Here is a 24,604-nt window from a genome sequence, read left to right as displayed (position 1 = left end):
CCCTTTATCAATGAATTGCTGTTCCATTACTGCAGCTTGATCATCAAATGTCTCAAGGGTACTGCATTTTCTCCTTAAGCGATCCACGGAGAGAAAGATAACCCTAACACAGAAACAAAACATGTTAAAACACTTTAATAAAAGAGAGATCAGGAAAAAGGGATGCAGAGCAGGTAAATACGAATGTCTAAGAAAAGAAGAATAAAAGAAAATATAAGATTAATGCATCACCTATGAATAAGACTGTGGAAAAAATAGTCCCAGATATTGATGAGGAAAGTAAGGGTTCAACTAAAATTTATAACCTTAGCAAGTACACTCTAAAGATAGAAGAAAAAGAGATCCTTGAAAAAGGTTTCAAATTTGCTCCTTCCAATGGCATAGATAAGTTTGAAGTTGTTTTAGATCTCCAGAAATGTGTTAGAAAGTTATATTTAAAGAAATTCTTTTTGGAAAAGAACAAAGAAAATATGGATGTCCCGATGGGGGATATTAATGTTTTCCGCAAAAAGTCCACTTTCTTCCCCAAACACAAAAGAAGATTCTTTATAGAAACCTTTGAACGTTGTGTACGGGAAGATTTAGAAAGGACAGAATTTAAAATCCCTAAAAAGAATTTAACTATCACACAAAGAAAAGCAATTAAATCTTTAAGAATTAAACCCTGAGATAGTGAGCAAGCCCGCCGATAAAGGCAGGAGGTGGTAATTCTTCATTGTGACGACTATCATAAAGAAATCATGAATCACTTAAATGATAATAATAATACATATAAAAAATTAAAAGGGGATCCATCCGTTAACATCCAGAAAAAATTGGATATTTTCTGTATATATATATATATACCTCTAATGCTGCCATTTCAATGGAGACAGTCAGTTATATTAAGATAGAGAATCCATATATACCAGTTATATATGTATTGCCCAAGTTACATAAAATTTTAGAACATCCACCAGGACGTCCCATTGTGGCAGGGGTGAATTGTGTGACTTCTATCCTTTCAAGCTTCATAGACTCCAATATTCAACCTTTAGTATGTAACACCAGGTCGTATCTCAAGGATACTATGGCGGTCATTAATAAGATCAGTAATATCAAGTGGAAATCAGATTTTACTTTAGTGACCGCAGATGTCAAATCTTTGTATACGATCATACAACACAATCAAGGCATCACAGCTTTAGAACATTATGTTAATAAGGAAGGTTTAAATGTAACTCTAAAGAATTTCATTTTGGAAGGAACTTCCTTCATTTTACATAATAACTTTTTTTGGTACCAAGGTGTTTTTTACCTGCAGGTATCTTGATCAGCTATGGGTACTAGGCTGGCACCATTTTATGCCAATTTATTTATGGCCCACTGGGAGGAGGAGACGATATGATCTGACCACCAGTGGAATGCCAGCCTAGTGCTATGGATCAGACACATAGATGAGATGCTGTTTATATGGAATGGGGATGACAAGAGTCTTAATACTTTCTGGTTTTATTTAAATGATAATTATCGCAATATAGAACTCACTTTTGAGAGCAGCACAGTAGTGGTAAATTTTTTAGATCTAACCATCTATGTGGAGGAAAGTGAATTGTTTACCAAAAACTACTCCAAACCAACTGGTTGCAACTCCTATATTAATAGAATAAGCAACCATCATAAAAACTGGATTAGTAGTATTCCTAAGAGCCAGATCCTACGCTTAAGGAGAAATTGCAGTACCCTTGAGACATTTGATGATCAAGCTGCAGTAATGGAACAGCAATTCATTGATAAAGGGTATGATAGCAGTAAGGTTAGAGATATTAAAAGTAAAATTAGAGAGACACCTAGAAATACCATTTTAGAGAGTCAACATCTGATGAAAAAGACAAAAACGGAAAATATGGGGGTATGTTTCATCACGAAACTTACCTCACAACAACATAAACAAATTGAATATATTATTAAGAAACATTGGAAAATCCTTGGAAGAGACCAGTTATTGAAAGGATTTATACGCAAAAACCCTAGTTTCATCTATAGAAAGGCCGGCAACTTAAAAACCTGTTAGTTTCTAGTTCCTTACCGATGGACAAAATGAATACGAGAATTTTGTCTAAAGGTTTCTACAGATGTGGATCGTGCGTGATGTGTAAAAATTGCTGTACTGAAAAAAAGATAACAGAGTATGCATCCAATACCACCAAAAAAGTGCATCCCATTAAAGATTTCATCACCTGTGGGACTAAAAACATTATTTATTTAATGGAGTGTACATGTGGCGACCAGTATATAGTGTATTCGTAGGACAGGTAGGATGCTAAAAGAATGCCTTTCAGAACATGTACGTAATATAAAAAAGGGTTATGATTCACATAATGTATCTTTACATTTCAAGGAGAAACATAATTGCAATATTAAAAGTCTTAGTAAATTATGTTGTATTAAAATTTGCAAAGGACATTGGCGTAACAAAAACACTGAGACCCAATTAGCAAGACTTGAAATGAGAACCATGTATGAGTTACAAACCTTAGTTCCATATGGTTTGAATGTGGAATTTGAAACTAAATGGAATTTCAGGAATTTTTTATGATTCATCATATCTGATAATATTTCCTTTTTTTTCTCTCTCCCTTATGTTTATGGCCGTTTTGAGTTTTTATTCATATTTTCCATATGTTTTATTCTTTTAAATGTTAGGATTGGTCTTAGTATGGATATTTATCAGGATGTCACATTTTAGACCATTTTTATCCATATTGGATTATATGTATGTTTTATTTTTAATAGATATTTATCATGATTTCACTATTTGGACCACTTTTCTCTATTTTAGATTGTATGTATCTTTAAGAGAGATTTTTATGTATGTAACATGTCTATATTAGATGTATTCATTGTTGATTGAGGATGGATAATAATCTCTAGGATAGACATTTTATAAATGTAGCATGTTTATATCAAATGTTATTCCATTGTGATCTGAGGATGTTATAGTATATGCATAGTACCGGCAATTTAGGTTTTCAGCTCTTCATGTGACTGGTGGAATTTCAACACATGACTGTAGAAAGCCAGGCTTATAAACCCACTTGACAGATGACAGCACTTCTTGATAAAGAGCTTCCCCAGCATTGAAGCTGTGCATCTTTTTATTGAATAAGGACCTACACGGAGAGGTGATATGAACTTGCGGATGCTCACTCCCACTCCCGTTGACAGCAGCATTTGGGATATAGACACCTGGTTCCTATTTGTTCCTTACCTTTTGGAAATATGTTTGTTGCTACCTCCATGTGAATAAATATGAACTTTTTTTCCTTGGATGAGTGGTTTTCTACATCCAGCCGGGGAGTATAAAGATACCTTTCTGGGAACGCGAGTGAGAATTCAATTGTAAGTGTCACTCCTTTTTAGTGAAGCTGTTACTTTATTACCAACTGAAAAAGATACCTTGATGTGAATGCATGGGAGTATCATTGTGTAAGTTTCTGACATCCTGCTGCTGTTACAAAGAAGCTGCCCTTAGAAGCACAGATCGTCATCACAGACTGCTGTGTTATCAAGCAGGATAGGTTTTCAGACAGTGCTGGTTTGCTCGGTTTGTTTTCTGTCTGCATTTCTGTGGTTGCCTTTGGGTCTGCCCAGATTGCATAGTTAACTAGCTGCCAGTCATTTTAGCGCAAGTCCACCATTTGGGTTATCATCGACCGTTTATCAAAAATGGCTCATTTCATCCTTGTGCAAAATGTACTGTCTGCTCCATCCCATCCAATTCATGTCTGCTAATACAATATGAGGAGAAACTTAATTAAGCCTTCCAGTTTCCTATACACACACACCAGCTCAAACAAACCCCCTGGTCCTTTTCCGGGTTCAGTAAATCCAGAAGTTCTGACAACATCGAAATTCTCACTGTTTTAGACAAATATATTTATACAATTTACAGCATTCTGTGGGCATGGTAACCTCTACCCTACAATATAGTTCTAAAAGATTGCTAAATTAGTTCCACGGTATACATTAAAATCCTTCCTTAAGTTCTCATTGATTTAGAAAAGATAATAACTTACAGTACAAGTTACTCAAGGTAAAAAGCTTATTTCCATATTAGTATATAATTCCACATCCCCAAGTCAATTCTAACCAATGAACTGAAAAATTCATATTGTTTTTAGAGAAAAGCAAAGTGTTGTATAACATAGATTTTTTTTCCCTTGAGTACAGTTTTACGGCTTGTGCACAGGCAAGTTAACTCCACAAGACCACAATTTATCTTGTCATTCCTCGCTGTTGATATTTACTATCATCACTTCTTACAATACATTTTCTCAAATAGTAACAACTTAAACCAATGAAGGTAAAGAAAAATAACAGAAGATTATATTTTGGCCTGGGCCTTTTTAAGTGAATTTGTCATGTTTGCCCATGTTCAACACATGAGTCTAGAGGTCCTTAACTATGTTTTAGAACATGTGAACAAAAACAAAGGAATCTGTAACATATCTAAAGTAACTTGGGTATGTATTTTTATATCATACTTTGGCATTCTCCTTTAGATTACTGAGCAATCACTTTTGCCATTTAACCTTTCTTGTTCTAAGTCTGACACACACACTGGGATGCATTTTTCACTTCCTGTAGCATAAACATTACACAAATATAATTACCAGTATTGCAATTGTATGAAGCCTGTTATTATGCTAACCTTCCATTTCCTTATTTGTTGTTCTGATATTTATTTAATTAATGTTGGCTTCCCTGCACACTGTCATAGTCATCTGAAATCTAAATACAACACTCTTGGCCTGCCATTATATATACCTCCTCTACCAGCAGAAAATAATTGTCTCTCTTCAGGGGTGTCTTTAGAGAGGAGGGGGCCCGTGTGCATACCCCATCCGGGGGCCCCTCCTCTCTTCCCGGCAGCCAATAGACGCGGCTGGCTGGCTGGCCGGCCGGCCACCAGAGCATTAGTGTGTGCCCGGGAGTAAGCGGCTCATGCGCAAAACGCCGGAAATATGGCTTTGGCGGCCATTTTTCTGGCTTTTTGTACAGCACTGACACCCGGCGCGGGACCTCGGAGAGGTAAGTTTTAAATAATATGGGTGCAGGGTGTGTGGTGCGGGCCCCCTGGACCCGTATGACACCTCACACTGCGTAGGCTATAGCAGTGGATCATGTTTAAGCATGCCCCTGCACCGGCGTTGAAATGCACTGGCACGCCTGCGTTTGCACGACCACCCCCCATCACCACCCACAAATGGTACTTCCTGTCAATCACTCTGTGATGGGCCTGTGTAGCCTCTGAGATTGCAGCCCCAATTATAGTGGCCGTCTTGTGCACGTGCACTGTGATGCATACACATGCGCAGAACGCAACAATCGGCAGATTGCGTGCGTATTAGCAACTGCGATCCAAGCTGAGTCAGGCCCTTAGTTCAGTAATTTGATCCTACTGTATGTGTTATTTATTATATAAGTTAAAATGTCTGAATATTCTTGAAGACTGTCAGAAAATAACCTACTGTACACATGCTGGAAGAAAAATGAATATAATGACTGTTAAAGCCTGTTACTCACTCTACTTGGGGAGGGGTATTTATAAGAACATCAGGAAGTGTGCCTCTTCTTACTGCTACAGTATTGCTGGAAATAATTTTCCCAAATAAAAGTCCCATTGGCCCCTGATGGTAAACCATGAATAATACTTTACTACATTTAAACTACACCCCCTGCAGGGGCATTTCTAGAGAGGAGGGGGCCCATGTGCAGTCTCTCACACGGGCTCCCTCCTCTCCACCCGGCGGCCAGCAGCGCACTGAGCTGTGCGCGGCCAGCGCCAGAGTTATAGACTCTGGGCACTAGAGTGTGTCCAGAGTCTATAGTGTAGGCACAGGTCATTGCCTTGGCCATTTTCCAGTTGTTTTACAGCGCCAGACCCCCGCACCGACGTGGGACTCCGGAGAGGTAAGTAATTTTATGGGTGCAGGGTGTGCAGTGCGGGGCCCCCCTGGACCCAGGGGCCCGTGTTCCCCGCACACCCTGCACCCATTATAGATACGCCCCTGACTCCTGGACAAAATATATGAAATTCCAAATCCTTTTGTCCCATGCTTATTGAGGACTTACAGTACTTACTTGTACAATTTATACTAGGCAAAAAAAATAATGTAACCCTTCTGGAGTATTCCTTGTAAGCCAAAGGGATATACTGGCCTGTGAGCAATGAGATCTACCTATGTGTCCATCTGAATGAAATATCTTTATAACAGTGTGAACATTTAGAATTGTTTCATGCTTGTCAGTTGGGATTAGAATGATCATACAGATATATGTTGTTCTTTAATTTAAGTATTTATCTTGAATATGGAAAAAAATTATATATTTCTATAGTTTTAACAAACATTGCAATTTTAATGTACTTCCAAATTGTTGGGATTCTATACAGAGTGGTCCTATTGGTTAAACTAGTGATGTGAGAGCATACCCAGCAATGTATGCAATTAATTGGGTTGGTTGTTGTAATATGTAGTCCATGCCGGTGCTAGGTTTTCTCGACACCCAGTGACGTCCCGTGCTCTCCTTCCGCCCCTTCCTTCACTGCGCCCTCCCCTTGAGCTTAATAATTACGACGTGGTATATGGGTAGAAAAAATAAGACTCTTTGCTGGGGGCACTCAAATTTTGCATCAACAGAATAATCTGTCGATATTAAAACTTACATAATACACAAAATACAGTGTATATGAGGTACAAACATATAAGTTCCCCAGTCAGTTGATGCTGGCTGGAGTGCCACTCTAAGTGAGTGGATAAATAATGTGCATAGTGCACTGATTAATGATGTTAAAAATAGCTAAACAATAGCTATAGATTTTGGCAAATATTTTTTATTGCAACGGTCTAAAAATTATTGTCATCGAATTAAATATCCCAAACGGAACTAAAAATCTCCTATTGCTGCCTATAAATAGCCAGATGCCCTCAAAGATAAATGTACAGAAACCATAATGCCAAGCATGTAGACAAACATAGAACAGATTGTCAGAAAATGATATATATATATTAAGCCAATGCACTGGTTAATTACTAGAGGCTGGTCTTAAGTATATTGAGAATTTACTGCATGGTATTGTTCAAATTAATGCAAATGACATCTGTCAGAAAAATTATTAAAGCTTGTCATGAGACACAAGGATATAGTGATCAGTTAGGCACACAGATATGAAATCCAAAAAAGCCTGGATATCTCCAGAAATGACACACAATGTAACTGAATTATTTCCAAAGTTGTGCTGAAAGGTTTCTGCAACGAGGTTATAAGTTTGTATCCAATACCACTATCTATTTGCAGAAAATGTACTGCTTAACACACATTTAATCAGCACAGTGAACGATTACCTGTAAATAAAGGTTGTAGCATTAAACTGTATATCCAATAATCAGCCTACAAATATGTAACAGGTTCTATGTAATCTAATATGCAGATAGGTGGGTAAGCATAGGAAAATGCCGTGTCCTAAAATATTATGCGCCAAATGATTTATAGGTTCTAGTAACAGGCTACAGATAGCCTAAGGTGTGATGTTGAGGTTAATGCAATCAAAATAAACATTTAAACACTGTCTCACCTGGATGAGGGAATAAGGCACATACGGTTCTTAAAGCTTACAACGAAAATTAGACCAAAATGTAAAGAATATATAAGTTGCTGTAGGTGGTAGTAAAGGGACCCAGATGATTGTCCCCCCTGTTTCTGCTGTCTCCGTGTCATATGAAAACAGAGGACATGGGATGAGAGAATGGGGTTGGCAACTGGTGGGAAGGAAGGAAAAGAGCACTTCTACTGTCAGTGTGCACCGATTGTTGCTCCCCTGATATCAATTGACATTGCAGGACAAGCACATTTAGGCAGACTGATGAGAGAGTGCAGAAAATTACCTCTGTATTAAAGAGTGTCTCCTTACGGTCTCACACGTCAGTGGTATTGAGTCATCCAAGACCTCATTGTTAATTTGGAATCCTATTGTTAATTTGGAATCCTATTGTCCTATTTCAGTGCTGTACATAAGTTTATTTACAGTAGGTAGCAAAATATCATAAAGCAATTGACCTATCAGTGTGGCGTAAGATACATTTAACACTAAATATAAGGAAATTATGTAGCGTCTATGAAGCTCAATACTATGAACTACTCCAAAAGCATATCTAGAGTATGTATAAATGTTTACAGTCTGTTCTTTGGCCAGTATACAGGGCCTGATTCAGACCCGCTCGCGAGCAAGCGGGTCGATGGTGCCCTAGTGCGCATGTGCACGATGGAGGCTGCTCCGTCGTGCACAAGCGCGAGACCCGGCTAGCGATGGGGAAGCCATCGCTCCAGCTTCTTTGGTCGTTGAACGACATCGACAACCGCACCTTTTGTAGTGAGTCCTGGAGCGATCGCTTATTGCGCTCGCTCACGTGCAGTGCACACGCCGTGCGTGTGCACTGGGCCACCATCGACCTGCTTGTGAGCGGGTCTGAATCAGGCCCTCTGTCCAAAATCAAAGTGCTCATCTCTACTATATATGTGTAATAAAGGCAATGGAATAGCCAGACATCTTTACAATACAGCAACATTTGAAATTAGCATATTTTATGGAAAACATGTTTTGTTAAACAAGAATTGATATTGACTACTGTATATTGCCCCCTGGCTTATCCTCAGAACATAGTTATTTGTCATATTTAAATAAAAATAGAATTATACTTTTTCCATAAGAAAATTAGGATTACAGTCAAAGGCCCTGATTCAGAGTCGGACGCTCTGACCAGAGCGCTCGCTCTGAATCAGGGCCCACCTCCATAATTATGGAGCGTCCTCCTGGACGCTCGTATAGCTGTGGGTCACCACCCACAGCATATACGAGCGTGCAGGATGATGGTCGCGATGGTCTTGACCATCGCGACCATCGCCACTGCGAGCCGAAGCCTGCGGTTGAGTTTCTCAACCGCAAGGCCCGGAGTGATTTTGGCTCTATCAGAGCCAAAATCACTCCCACTGACATCACTAGTGATGTCAGTGGGGCTGGCTTCTGACGGCAGGCGTTCCCTTGGGAACGCCTCCGTCTGGGAGGCACGCCCACCAAAGGTGGCATGCTGTCAATCAACATCGACAGCACGCCCCCTTTGATCAGACACTACGAGCGAAGGAAAGTCCTTCGCTCATCGCGTCTCGCGCATGCGCGCGACGGAGCTCCCTCCGTCGTGCGCATGCGCAGTGCACACCATCGACCCACTTGCGAGCGGACAGCCGCTCGCGAGTGGGTCTGAATCAGGCCCAAAGTTTGAAAAGACTGAAGTAGACAAACTCCAACACTAATGTCAACCACATACAAAAATTCAACCTTAACCTGATGCTAAGCCCCATCTCTAATTGAAGCCTTAATTCTAACAGAAATGTAATGCATCAGCCTTGTCTTTTATAGAATCTGTCTAATGAACAATTTGCCTAAAAGAGATAATATATTTTGTATTTAGATAATAGAATAATAATTTCTTTGGTTCTTACCCCCCCCCCCAAGGCCTGATGGATGCAAAGGTGTGTGGTTGAACTCTGGGGAGGGGGGTGCATGTGTGTGTATATACATATATATCTCAGTAGATTTTAAAAAAAATTGAATTTTTGGCCTTAAAGATTGAAAAGGAATAAAGGATTTTTTTTTAAATGAGAAAAGCCTAATGATTTACAACAAAAAACTGTATTTACTTGCCATTTGGAGGTTCAGTTACTTTATGTGGTGTGGAATACAGCACGGACATGGCAAAGGGGCAGAGGCAAACATGGGGAGAGAACACCTTAGTAAAAGGGACAGAGGTGCATATAGGGAGAGGCACACTCCCTAAGGGACACAAAGACACAGATAGGAAGGGAGCAGAGTCAAAAATGGGAAGCGGGCAGAGAAAGAGATATGGAGAGGGGCAAAGTTACAGGTATGTGGGAATGGGCACAGATATGGAGACACATGGGGAGAGTACAGAAATAGAGATTTGGGGAAGGGGGGGACAGAAGCAGAATTCAGAAATAGCACAGGGGACAGTGGGGCATATTGTATAGGAGGGTTGCAGAGGCAGGATTCAGGCATAGCATAGGGGACAGTGGGGCAGATTGTATAGGAGGGGATAGAGGCAGGATACAGGCATAGTACAGGGGACAGTGGGGCAGATAGTATACGAGAGGGGAGGGTGGCAGGGGCAGGATTCAGGCATAGTACAGGGGTCAGATAGTATAGGAGGGGGGAGAGGCAACTCTGTGTGTGCACCACAGTTGTTCTCCCACATTTCATTCCTCAGTGGCAGTGCAGTGCACACAATATCTGGCAAATTAGAGCAGGGAGGTGGAGAGAAGAAGAGCTGAGGGTGGAGGCAGAGGTGATTGGTGAAGTAACTTACTGTAATTGGTGGAGTTCTGTCTGTGAGAGGGGACCCACCCGGCCCTGTGCTCCTAACTTTATTTCATAAGCTGGTCCTCCTGCAGCTGCTCCCATTTCAGAAGCAGGACACTGGTGCCAGGTATGTGTGGGATGATCATGCAGTACTGCCCGGAGAGTTCATTAATGAATGAGTCATCACACACTGCTGAGCTGCGTGTGATGACTCATTCATAGAACTCTCCAGTCCAGCCAGCACTTAGCAGCCTCAGCTGTTCTGTATGAGGGTGATACATTAGCAATTAACTCTGCCTGCCGGCAACTTTCCGGCCCAGTACAGGAGTGCTGGCTGTCCCCCCCTGATGGCAGCCCTGGTTGCACTGCTTTGGGCAGGATGTGGCGTACCACTGGTATTCATTCTATTTAACCTACAATTTCCAGATTTCTGCATAACAAAGAACATTGTACTAAAAGATTTAAATATATTCTCTCTAGATACTGTTACAAGGTAAAAACCCTGGAATGATCTGGGAGTTCTCAATGCCCAAATCAGAAAGTGAGAAGAAACTGATGCCAAAGCACAACTACACATGGGCCATCATCCGATCTGAGTGTTCTGTCTCATGTGGAGGAGGTAAATTGTGATGGTTTTGAAATTTACATTTTTAGAATATATATTTTTTATCTCTTATCACTGATACCCTCTGAACATAAATAATTTGAGCAAGATTTTGTGTTACTGGAAAACAACTTGGCCTGTACTGGTTATGTAATGTCACTCCTTTCACATCTTCGATATTTGAGCTATGTATTTAGGTCATAGATGATGTTATGCACAACTTTCTAAGAGACCTGTTCTAGTCATATACAGTGCATCCGGAAAGTATTCATAACTCTTCACTTTTTCCACATTTTGTTATGTTACAGCCTTATTCCAAAATGGAATAAATTCATTTTTGTCCTCAAAATTCTACACACAATGGGGCAGATGTATGAAGCTGTGGAAGGTGATAAAGTGCAGAGTGATAAACGACCAACAAATCAGCTCACAACTGCCATGTTACAGGCTGCGTTTGAAAAATGACAGGTGGGAGCGGATTGGTTGGTCATTTATCACTCTGCACTTTATCACTTTCCACAGCTTCATACATCTGCCCCAATATCCCATAATGGCAACGTGTAAAAAGTTTTTTTGGGATTTTTGCTAATTTAATAAAAAAAAATACAACTAAGAAATCACATGTACATAAGCATTTGCTCAATAATTTGTTGATGCACCTTTGGCAGCAATTACAGCCTCAAGTTTTTTTGAATATGATGCCACAAGCTTGGCACACCTATCTTTGGGCAATTTCTCCCATTCCTCTTTGCAGAACCTCTCAAGCTCCATCAGGTTGGATGGGAAGCATCGGTGCACAGCCATTTTCAGTTTCGGTATCAGCACCCTCAGATACCGAACAGCTCTGTTTACAAAATCTGCAGATGGTTTCCTTTCCATCCAGAAAAAAGCTGCAGAACACTGACTGTCACTCTCCTCAGAATGCTTCACCCATGTGTGTAACTAGAACTTTATGGGCACCATAACAAAATTTTAAAGGCGCCCCTTCCAAAGCTTCCCTAGAGACACCTCTCTGCACCAGTCCCCCAGAGTGAGCATGCATGCCTACTGCTGTCACGGAGCATACTAACTATCATTTCTAATACAAGCATAAAGCACAGCTGGTCTAATGACTAGAGATGAGCGGGTTCGGTTCTAAGAGAACTGGACTCACCCGAACTTGCAGATCTGAGGCGAGAACCGAGTCCAGCTCAGGTTTTCCCGCCTGACTCAGATCTCAAAGCGAGGCAAAACATCATCCTCCCTCTGTCGGATTCTCACGTTTTGGATTATATAAAAGTCCCCACGATCGGCGCCATTTTCACTCCGGCTGTGGAGAGTGTAGAGTCCATCCAAGAGCTGCTGTATCTGTCCAGGGCAGGGTGTCCATCCAGGGGCAGTGGCTGCTGTCCATCAAGGGCAGGGGCTTCTGTGTCCATTCAGGGGCTGCTGTGTCCATCCAGGGGTGGTTGTGTCCATTCAGGGGCTGCTGTATCCATCCAGGGACTGCTGTGTCCATCCAGGGGCTGGGGTTGCTGTGTCCATCCAGGGGCTGGGGTTGCTGTGTCCATCCAGGGGCTGGGGTTGCTGTGTCCATCCAGGGGCAGTGGCTGCTGTGTCCATCCAGGGCAGGGGCTGTAGTGTCCATCCAGGGGTTTCTGTGTCCATCCAGGGGTTGCTGCATCCATCCAGGGGCAGTGGCTGCTGTGTTCATCCAGGGGCTGCTGTGTCCATCCAGGGGCTACTGTGTCCATCCAGGGGCTACTGTGTCCATCCAGGGCAGGGGCTGCTGTGTCCATCCAGGGCAGGGGCTGCTGTGTCCATCCAGGGCAGGGGCTGCTGTGTCCATCCAGTGGATTCTGTGTCCATCCTGGGGCAGGGGCTGCTGTGTCCAACCAAAGGTGCTCTGTCCATCCAAGGTTGCCTCATGTATAAAAAAATAAAAGCTAATAATATAATTAATAAAAAAATAATATATATATATTTTTGTGCTGTACCCCAGTGTACTATATTATTTTTTTACTGTGACACTGCCTGTCAGACCGCAGTGTAATATCCATACACATATTGTTTGTAACACTGTAAGTGGAAAATGCAGTGTATTCATAAAAAATATTGTGCCACTGTTGGTGGAAATGCAGTGTATTCGTTAAAAATATTGTGACACTGTAATTGGAAAACGCAGTGTATTCGTAAAAAATATTGTGACACTGTTAGTGGAAAAGCAGTGTTATTCTATTCTTTTTCATAAAAAAATCTTGTGACACTGTATTTCACTGATACCGCAGTGTAATATTTAAAATTGGTACAAATTGATGTGTGCTGTACCCCACTTAATTCGTGTTTGTTTATATGGAGAACGATCAGTTGAGAGGAGAGCAGGAACCACATACTAGTGCTGGAGATGCTGCCAGTGCCACCAGTCATGATGATACTAGTCCACCTACATCATCTACTAAAGCCGATACCCAAGGGCATACAGGGCTTAAGTCAGGGCATCTAAAATCAGATGAGCAATGTTTTACAGTGTTAAAGGAAACAAAATTACAGCTAACTTAACTGCAGAGAAACAAAAAAATGGCAATATGCCATTTTCTACACAAAGTGGCAAGTAAAGGATAAGGCCTTGGCCTTTATTATTTATGACTGGTGATTCTGCATCCTATGATTATGTAAGCCTTTCTCCCTGTAGAAGTGTCACAAAAATGAAAATCGCTAAGGCACATGAACAAACTGTGAGCTCAGAAAAGTCACAGATCCCTGAGGAGAGTCCAAGTGTGTCAACGGTTGCCATGTGTGAGCCTGACCTTTCTAATACTGTACTTGAAGAGGATCCTCCTTCCACCATTTGTGTGCCCTCTGAAAATGTGGGGATGAACAGCACAAGTCAACATGTTGACGTAGAAATCTAGGATGCTTCTGTGGAATTGTACCAGGAGGATGAGGAGGATATTTCCATAGTTGGCACTAACAAGGATGATGAGGATGTTGATGCAGAGGATGTTGTGTAAATCTGGCAACAGTTGTTGCCCATGGTAGGAAAAAGGTAAAGCCCATTGTTATCATGCCGGGGCAAAAGACAAAAATATCCACTTCTCATGTGTGGAATTATGTCCACCTAAATCCGGACAACAGTTGTCAAGTCATCTGTAACCTTTGCAAAGCAAGAGTGAGTAGAGGTAAGGATCTTTACCATCTAGAAACCTCCTCCCTCTTACGTCACTTGCAGCGCATTCATTTTGGCGACCATACTTGATCCTAGGTTTAAGTCATACCTTGTGTCTTTCTTTCCAATGGACATAAATCTGAAAAGATGCAAAGAGCTGTTGTTGAAATAATTGTCAGCTCAAGGGCACGTGACACGGCAGCATCTCCTCCTTCAGTTTCTACAGCTGCCAGGAAAACACTACATTTTCCTAAGAGACCCACTGCTGGTGGTGATGCAGATCAGTCAGCAAAACTACATGACATCTGGTTGGGTCTGAAAGAACTGCCTACAAGTAGTGACATGTCTACCGTGACTTTGTCTGATACGGTCACCATTCAGAGAATGGTGGATGATTATTTTAGGGATAGTATCCAAATAGGCATGTCAGACAGTCCGTTTCACTACTGACAGGAAAAAGAGGTAATTTGGAGTACCTTACACAAACTTTCTTTGCTTGACTTAAGTTGCACACCCTCCAGTGTGTACTCTGAAAGAGTTTCCGGCACAGAAGGTTACTTCAGAAAGTGACTTCACCAAAATGTGAAAAAGATTATGTTTATCAAAATTAATTCCAAATTCCAGAAGGAAGACCTTTACCAGCAATTAAGTAAAAAAAAAAAATACAGAGGCGCCTGTAATGGTGGATAGCGGAGACAAATTAATATTGTGTGAAGAAGAGGATGTAAACACTGATGGGGATGATGATGACGACTATGATGACATCTGATCTTACCTATGTTGTAAATGTAAAGCCAGTTTGTGTATGGGATTGTTGCCACTAATGTCCAGTGCGCATTGGCAGCTTGTTTTGTGGGGGTCCAAACAAACCAATAATTTCAGCTGCAAGTGGCAGTCCCTGTCGCTGAAGTGATTGGTTTGTTAAACTGTGAGTGTCCTGTTTCATATATACAACATAAGGGTGGGTGGGAGGGCCCAAGGACAATTTCATATTGCACCTCTTTTCTTTGCATTATGTGCTGTTTGGGGCAATGCTGCCTGACATTTTTAATTTTATGGTTTATGAATGTCCAGAAATTGTAATGGACACAGACAGCATCTCCTGCATGCCCTTTCATTTTTTAAAGAAAATTCTGAACCACCAAGTTGATGGGCAGCAGCACAGAGCATCTTCCTGCCAGGATGTGTGCAATAAAGTGCAATTACGTTTATTACAAAAATTAGTTGTGTATATTGCTCACATACATACATATTTACGTGTTACATACAGTGCGTAAAGCAGGGTAACATGAAGCACGCCAAGTGTTGTTGACAAATAACTTTCAGTAGGCCCAGCAAACATCACAGATGCTGGGACTTCTAGTTCAGCTGGAGAACTACAGGCTGCTTTCCTCTGATGTAAACAGCAGGTCTTTGTCCTATTATCCCTAACAACCCCCAGAGTACAACTACGAACTAGTAAACATCTGTTTACAGTATGTTCTAGAAGCACCTCCACAAGCAAGGCCACCTCATTTTTATTAGATGTATAAAATTTTTTAAAAAACTCCTCCAGATCGAAGATGTAATTTAGGAACTGAAAAACTTGATCCTATATTGATCTACCCTCATACAATTTTTTAAGAATCAAAACATTAAACAAATTGAAAACTAATCAATCCTTGCATCCTTTCCCTGTCTTCAGTCCATAAATATATTCCAACTCCATCGGGCCTCTGACCTAGTTTAGGAACACATTCTTGGTTTTTAAAATTCCTAGGGGTCGTATAGTTTATTAAGCTGCAATCCTGTCTACCACTGCAATGCCACTCAGTGCCATGTTGGAAGCTGAACTGCCACATGTTAGTGCCGCCACTGCTGTTGCTTAGCTTAGTCAGCCAGCTAGCTGGATGCAACCTTTTGGCCCTAAACTAGATGAAAAAAATCAATATTGTGAGCTGTGAGGTAGTCAAAATTAGAGATGAGCGGGTTCGGTTCCCTGAGAACCGAACCCACCTGAACTTAGCAGATCCGAGGCAGATCCGAGTTGGATCGAATTTTCCCACCTGACTCAGATCTCAAAACTAGGCAGAATGTCATCATCCTGCTGTCAGATTCTTGCAAGTTTTGGATTGTATCAAGGTTCCGTGATCACCACTGTTTTTCATTCTGGCTGTGAAGAGGGAGGGAGCTGGGAGCTGTGCTGCACTGCTAATACATAATTGTGACTGGTGAGGTTGTGGTGGGAGCTGTGCTGCACTGCTGTTGTGCATAATAATTGTGGGGTGGCTGGCTATTGTCCAATCCATACCATATATGGACGGGCTGTTGTCCTATCCATAGGGGCTGGCTGTTGTCCTTAGGGGCTGGCTGTTGTCCTGTCCATAGGGATGGGCTGGCTGTTGTCCTGTCCATAGGGACTGGCTGGCTGTTGTCCATATTAATCCATATTGGGACTGGCTGGCTGTTGTCTATATGAGCTGGCTGGCTGTTCTGCTGTGTTGTCCAGGGTGTGCTCTTCTTCACCCCCAGTGTAAAAAAATTAAAATCAATTTTCTGTGTATGCGTTTTAGCCACACCACCAGTGTGAACATAAAATCAATTTTTTAGAGTGTGCGTATTAGCCTGCCACACCACCAGTGTGAAAATGTTTTTTTGTGTGTGGGTGGTAGCTTTTTACACCACCAATGTGAAAATAATTTTTTTTGTGTGTGTGCTTGTTAGCCACACCACCAGTCAAAAAATAAAAACAATTTTTTGTGCGCATGTTAGCCTGCCACAGCACCAGTGTGAAAATAAATTAAAAAATTGTGTGCGCATGTTAGCCTGCCACACCACCAGTGTGAAAATAAAAACAATTTTTTTGTGTGTGTGGTTGGTTATGTGCATTATCCGCAACTAGTCAAAATACAATTTATTAAAATACATCAAAATAAACAAAAGAAAAAAAATATCTAAAAATGTTCTATATTAATATGTATATAAATAAATAAACAGGAAAAACAATTAATATAAACAGTAAAAAGTCACCATATGTATGGCTAACACAATTAATACACACTATCCAAAAGAATATATATGTGTGTGTGTATACATATATATATATATATATATATATATATATATATATATAAAAATACTCATCTGCCTACGACTAAACATTCGTCCTACTTATACACTTGATTCTTTACAGCGGTTATTAGCTATACAGATGTCACCCTAGATTTTGAGTGTGTTGTCATATATGTACTGTCCAGAAAAAAATTTAAAATGTATATATGTGGAAAAACACAGAAAAAAGAAAATATGAATAACTGAAGATGTTTTTTGTTAGGACATCTAATTTGCAAATGCCACAATTAGTTATCCAGATCATACAAATAAATTCAACCCCATTAGTGTTGGGGATAACAGTTCATGGAGAGTAATTTCAACAGGTGTGCCAAAAAGATTTATTTGTTGTTACTTTGTTGTTACTTTCCGGAATAAGTAAATTAAAAAAGCATGCATGCAGAAATATATGTATAGCAAATAACATCCAAGCATATGTCTTACGTGATCCCAGAAACATTCGTTATATCAGCGTGCATAGAATATGCTGATCATCCAACCAGCCTGCTGTCCTTGTCTAGCAGATTCTGAATCACGATGATGTGGTGTGCAATATATATGTAAAGAGCTCCCACTCAGTCTGCAGGCAGCAGAGTAACTGGCTATATATTAGCCAACTCTGTGTATCCATCACATCCAGAACCTTAGAAATGGATAGTTGGATGTACAATAGTCCTGGACACACAGGGGATCACCAAAAACAACACACCTTCTCCTGCTTAGATTTCTCTCCACATCAGCATAGTGATTAACTAGTTTCTCCACCTCTTTTGGTTACTTAGCGGCTTCCTCAGAATCTATGTAAAGGTGCCATCCCTGTAGCTCCTTATAAATCCTGTTTTGCTAGTGTGGCAGTGCAGCAGCTGCTGCATTAACTCATCAGGTACCTCCATATGCGATGATCCAAAGTTATCCATGATAAATTGCTAACCTTTCAGAGGAAACAAACAGGGAAATACTTTCCTCCATAAGGGCTAAATGCAATAAATCAAGTTTAATAATACAGAGCCATGATTTTATATTTTGCTCACACAGTATATATACATCCTTATAGAAGTATATCTTTCTCATAAAAAAACTTTTCAATAAAAAAAAAAAAGGGTTATATATCACTCATCCATACCAATTAGGCAGTCAAGTAATTTATATGTAGCTAGTTATAAGAAGTGCAATTAATTATCTGAAATATTATACCATTCAACATCGTCATTTATCCTGTTTACCCTGTTTATCTGGCAAAAATAAGATTTTGTACAATATAATTTAATTAGACATCACAGAAGGGATCTACCAAACTTCTGTCATAATCCACATAAAATACTACAGGCACTAAGTGCCATGCCTAATAACAATACATATATATATATATATATATATATATATATATATTCTCCAACAATAAAAATGTTCATGAGAAAAAGAAAGGATAGTCACTAATAATCAGTTCAGGAACCAGATATCTATTATTGACTAATTACTATACAGCTATATAATGCCAGGGATAAAATTCTAGCCTCACAAATGTACCCAACAGGGCTCACATCCAGTGAACAGTCACCTTCACACATGCTTAGCTTCATTCTATGTTCATATCCCTACAGGTAGTAATGCAACAGTATGGAGGACAGCCACATGATAGGAGAGCAGGATCCACATAACAGTCTTGTAGCTACCGGCAACAATCATGATGATAATGCAAGGCCGTCAACGTCATCTATGAAGGCTGATGTACCAGGACTTAAGTCAGGCCAAAAAGTCAGGTTAAAAAAATCAACTTTTACCCTGTTACAGAAAAAAAATCTAAAGCTAAGTCAGCTTTAGAGAAACAAAAAATTGGCAATATGCCATTTACTACATGACGTAACAATGAAAGGATAAGGCCTTGGCCTTTATTATTTATGACTGGTCATTCTAGTGATGATTTAAGCCCTTCTGTTTGTAGGAGAGTTACAGAAAAATGCAAATTGTTAAGACGAGTAAGACCCTGGAGAGTCCAAGTGTATCCGTGGTTGCTATGTGTGAGCCTGACCTTTCTAAGACTGTACTTGAAGAGGATCCTCTTTCCACCATTTGTGTGCCCTCTGCAAATGTGGGGATGAGCAGCACAAGTCAAAATGCTGATGTAGAAATTGAGGATGCTTCTGTGGAATTGCACAAGGAGGATGAGGAGGATATTTATGTAGTTGGCGATAACAACAAGGATGATGAGGATGTTGAAGATGATGAGTTTGTTGATGGCGAGGATGTTTGTGTAAAAACTGTGAATCAGGCAACAGCTGTTGCCCATGGTGGGAAAATCCCATTGTTGCCATGCCTGGGCAAAGGACCAAAAAATCCACATCTCGTGTTTGGAATAAATTCCACTCAAATCTGGACAACCTTTGCCAAGCTATTTGTAACCACTGCATGGAACAGTGAGTAGAGGTAAGGATCTTAACCATCTTGGAACCTCCTCCCTGTTACGTTACTTGCAGCACATTCATCAAATTGGAAAGGGTATAGAAACTTTGTGGACAAAAATCTGAACAACAATAAGTCCAGTGTCACCTAGCTGTTCCATTCTATCTGGATCCAAGTGCCTGCAATATCCACCACCAACACCTGCATCATCATCATCAACATACTCATTCATGATCGGAAGTAGTCCTGCATCCAATATCATAAGGACTGACTGCTCTCCTATTCATTGTTCCTAAGAAGGATCCTTGAGTTTTATGCCCCCTGCTGCTGCTGCTGTTGCTATGTGTGGATCTTCATCCCAGAAGGGTACCAAGGAGAAGACTACGTTTACTAGTTCAGGTTCAACCAAACAATTGACTGTCACACAATCCTTTGCATTGGCAAACAAATTTGACAGCAAACACCCAGTTGCACAGCGGATTACTGACGCCATAACAGCTATGCTGGTATTAGATGTGTGTCCAGTATCCACCATTAATGTAGTGGGTTTTAGACAGTTAATGGAGGTCCTGTGTCCCTGCTACCGTGTCCCTTCTAGATTCCACTTCTCTAGAATAGTAATTCCCAATCTGTACAAGGACATTAAAGAAAACCTTATTAATGTCCTCCAAAATGCCGTTGTGCCCACTGTCTACTTAACCATAGATATGTGGACAAGTGGGACAGGGCAATCTAAAGATTACATGACTGTGACAGCCCACTGGGTAGGTGTATTGCCTCCAACAGCATCTAACAAATATGAATGAAACAAAATATATTCTGCGCTGAACAACAAGTGAAAATGCTGCTTAGTACAAATGTGATCCCCACCACATTACAAAGACTATGACATAAAAAAAAGGATTACTAAGCGCAAATTCTTTTTAGGATACCGTAGTTACTTTCAGCCTCTCATGTATATGTCCATAGATCATGTCCTATAATCTGTCCATAGACCAATCCTCTTCTTGACAAAAAAACTCCTTCATATGATCCTCAAAAGAAGAAGGAATTTACCAATAAATAGATGTCAAATGAGTGGAATAATTTATATAATTCTTACTCACATCTAAATAGACATCCGTCTCCTCTTTTAACTCTTCTTATATAGGGGATGAGCCTTCTGAGTTCTATGTGAATCAATAATCCCTCCAAGAAAACAATCACAAACAGGAATATCCCATAGTGTAATACATAAAAGATTTATTTTACATATAAATACAAACGACAGAATGCCTGTGTACCTTTGAGGGTCTTCAGACCAAGGCGGGATGAAAAGCATTTATATGGATAATCCCATATTCCGTATTAGGAAAACCCAATGAGCAGTCCTTCTGTGTCTCTGTCCAAATTCCCAATTGTTGTCCAGGACCTCTGCAGTCACACTGATGCGTTTCAGCACTCAGCCTTTATCAAAGTGTGATTAAAATGAAGATATTCTTGACTTTAATAGCCCATAACATATAGCTCCACCCCTTTTGGTGATTAAGGCAGCCTTTCCCAATTGGCCCAAGTAGCTGCCATTCTCCCAGCCATTATTCCATGTAGCCAGGTGTCTCATCGTGTACTGGAAGTGATGCACCGTCCAACTCGCATCCCCCCCGGCACACGTGACTCATTGAAAACAGACGGCAAGCTCACATAGCTGCACCCAGACTATTCACCTCTGGCGCACTCGTCATCACGCCGTAAGTGACCTAGTCGCAGCTGGAATAACACGTGAGTCCATTGACTCCGGCGCACTAGCAGTCGCGCCGGAAGTTATCCACGGCAATTCCACCTCAGCAACACATGCCACGTGGATCTTCTGCCTCCGGTGCCATAACAGTTGTGCCAGAAGTGACCCATTGTGCACCCGCATTTATATCCTACTTCATAGTTGTCACCCTGCACTATATAGGAAGTGCCGGACAATCCTTCTTACATCTCCTTCCGGGACCTAAATTATAAAATAAGACTTGCAATAGTACAAATTCTATATACTTAATAGAGTGCTGTTGCGACATGCAATATGTGGGTAAAACCACATGAAGATTGAGGGACAGGTGGTCTGAGCATCTTCGTAATATTAAGAAGGGCTTTGACAAACACTCAGTATCATTACATTTTAAAGACAAACATAGGTGCTCCGTATCAGACATTAAATCTATGATAGGGATAAAAAAAAGTTCATGGAAATTGGAGAATAAAAGGTAGTGAAAAAGCTCTCGCACAGGCAGAGATGAGATTCATCTATGAATTTAAGACCCTAGAACCTAGGGGTCTAAATAGTGATTTTGAACTTAAGTGGTTTTTATAAATGGTCTTAATAACCTTTTTTAATGCCTTTCTACATTTGATGATTATTTATTGTTATGTTTTTATTATCTTACATAAGGTTTTATTGTATTTACTGCATATTTACTGCATCTTTATTTATTATATTTATTGCATTACACTGCACCCAAATAGCACTTTATCTTATGCATTCCAGACGTGGAACGCATAGGACACTTCCTGGTATAAGAATTTTTTTTTTCCCTATAAAATAAGGAAGGTCCCGGAAGGAGATGTAAGAGGCACTTCCTATATAGTGCAGGGTGACAACTATGAAGTAGGATATAAATGCGGGTGCACAATGGGTCACTTCTGGCACGACTGTTACGGCACTGGAGGCAGAAGATCCACGTGGCATGTGTTGCTGCGACTAGGTCACTTCCAGCGTGACGACGAGTGCGCCGGAGGTGAATAGTTTGGGTGCAGCTATGTGAGCTTGCCGTCTGTTTTCAATGAGTCACGTGTGCAGGGGGTGGATGCAAGTTGGACGGTGCGTCACTTCCGCTACACGATGAGGCACCTGGCTGCATGGAATAATGGCTGGGTGAATGGCAGCTACTTGGGCCAATTGGGAAAGGCTGCCTTAATCACCAAAAGGGGTGGAGCTATATGTTATGGGCTATTTAAGTAAGGAATATCTTCATTTTAATCACACTTTGATAAAGGCTGAGTGCTGAAACGCGTCACGGTGACTGCAGAGGTCCTGGACAACAAATGGGGATTTTGGACAGAGACAGGGAAGGGCTGCTCATTGGGTTTTCCTAATCCAGAATATGGGATTATCCATATAAATGCTTTTCATCCTGCCTTGGTCTGAAGGCCCTCAAAGGTACATAGGCATTCTGTCGTTTGTATTTATATGTAAAATAAATCTTTTATGTATTACACTATGGGATATTCCTGTTTGTGATTGTTTTCTTGGAGGGATTATTGATTTGCATAGAACTCAGAAGGCTCATCCCCTATATAAGAAGAGTTAAAAGAGGAGACTGATGTCTATTATTTAGATGTGAGTAAGAATTATATAAATTATTCCACTCATTTGACATCTATTTATTGGTAAATTCCTTCTTCTTTTGAGGATCATATGAAGGAGCATCTAACAAATGCCAGATCTTAGAGGCATACCGCTGAGAACCTCTTGGAAAAACTCAGGGAAATCATTGCAAAATGGCTTAACCCACCTGGACTCTCCTCAGGATTTGTGATGCCACCAATATTATGTGAGCATTACATCTGGGCGAATTTGAACACATCCCATGTTTTGCTCATACAATGAATTTGGTGGTGCAACATTTAAAAATAAAATGACTGGGGTGTGCAGGAGATGCTCTTGGTGGCCCGAAAGATTTCTGGACATTTTCGACATTCAGAACTGCGTGTATAAGATTGCAGCACCAGCAAAAACTGTTGAATTTGCCCTGCATCAGCTGAAGCAAGAGGTAGCAAATAGATGTAATTCTACCCTCTTTATGCTTCAGCGGATGGAGGAGCAGAAAAAGGCCATCCAAGGCTACACTGCAGCCTATGACATAGGGAGAGGAGCAGAAATGCACCTTAGTCAAGTGCAGTGGAGAATAATTTCCGTGTTGTGCAAGGTTCTCAAACCCTTTGAACTAACTTCACATGTGGCAAGTTCAGACACTGCTAGGTTGAGTCAGGTCATTCCGCTAATCAGACATTTGCAAAAGCAGCTGGAGAAAGTGAAGGAGGAGTTGAAATGGAGTGATTCCGCTAAGTCGGACTTGTAGATCAAGTCCTTCATTCGCTTCGACAGGATCCAAGGGTTGTCAATCTCTTGAAATCAGATCACTATATTTTGGCGACCATACTTGATCCTAGGTTTAAGTCATACCTTGTATCTCTCTTTCCAATGGACATAAATCTGAAAGATGCAAAGAGCTGGTTGTGAAAAATTGTCAGCTTAAGCGGAACGTTACACGGCAGCATCTCCTCCTGCATTTTCTACAGCTGCCTTGAAAAAACTACATTTTCCTAAGAGTCCCACTGCTGGTGGTGATGTAGATCAGTCAGCAAAACCTCATGACATCTGGTTGGGTCTGAAAGAACTGGCTACAATGTGTGACATGTGTTCCGTGACTTTGTCTGATACGGTCACCATTCAGAGAATGGTGGATGATTATTTTAGGGATAGCATCTAAATAGGCATGTCACTCAGTTACTTTCACTACTGGCAGGAAAAAGAGGCAATTTGGAATCCCTTACACAAACTGGCTTTGCTGTACTTAAGTTGCCCACCTTCCAGTGTGTACTCTGAAAGAGTTTTCAGCGCAGCCGGGAACCTTGTCCGTGATCATCGTAGGAGGTTACTTCCCCAAACTGTGGAAAAGATGATGTTCATCAAAATGAATTACAAATTCCACGAGGAAGACCTTTACCAGTCCAAAAAATATAGATGCGTCTATAATGGTGAATTCCAGCGGGGACAAATTAAAATGTGTGAAGAAGAGTAGGATATGCACACTGATGGGGATGACGATGATGACATTTAATCTAATGTATTATAAAACCAGTTTGTGTATGGGATCATTGCCACCAATGTCCACTGTGCAGCTTGTTTTGTGGGGGATCCAAA

At 40.7% G+C, this 24,604-nt stretch overlaps 1 protein-coding gene across 1 annotated transcript in view; it reads left to right on the top strand.

The window, feature by feature from the left end:
* ADAMTS16 (ADAM metallopeptidase with thrombospondin type 1 motif 16) overlaps positions 1-24,604 on the top strand; it is a 337,999-nt gene that overhangs the window by 211,058 nt on the left and 102,337 nt on the right. The window contains exon 17 of the mRNA XM_088442271.1: positions 10,895-11,033. Coding sequence (XP_088298397.1) covers positions 10,895-11,033 — 139 coding nt within the window. The remainder of the gene's footprint in view (positions 1-10,894; positions 11,034-24,604) is intronic.

Source organism: Taudactylus pleione, unplaced genomic scaffold, assembly GCF_031769625.1.
Source record: "Taudactylus pleione unplaced genomic scaffold, aTauple2 ptg000309l, whole genome shotgun sequence".
NCBI classification, from domain to species: Eukaryota; Metazoa; Chordata; class Amphibia; order Anura; family Myobatrachidae; genus Taudactylus; species Taudactylus pleione.
The sequence above is the reverse complement of the archived record's forward strand: the minus strand, read 5'-3'. Positions and strand labels throughout refer to the sequence as shown.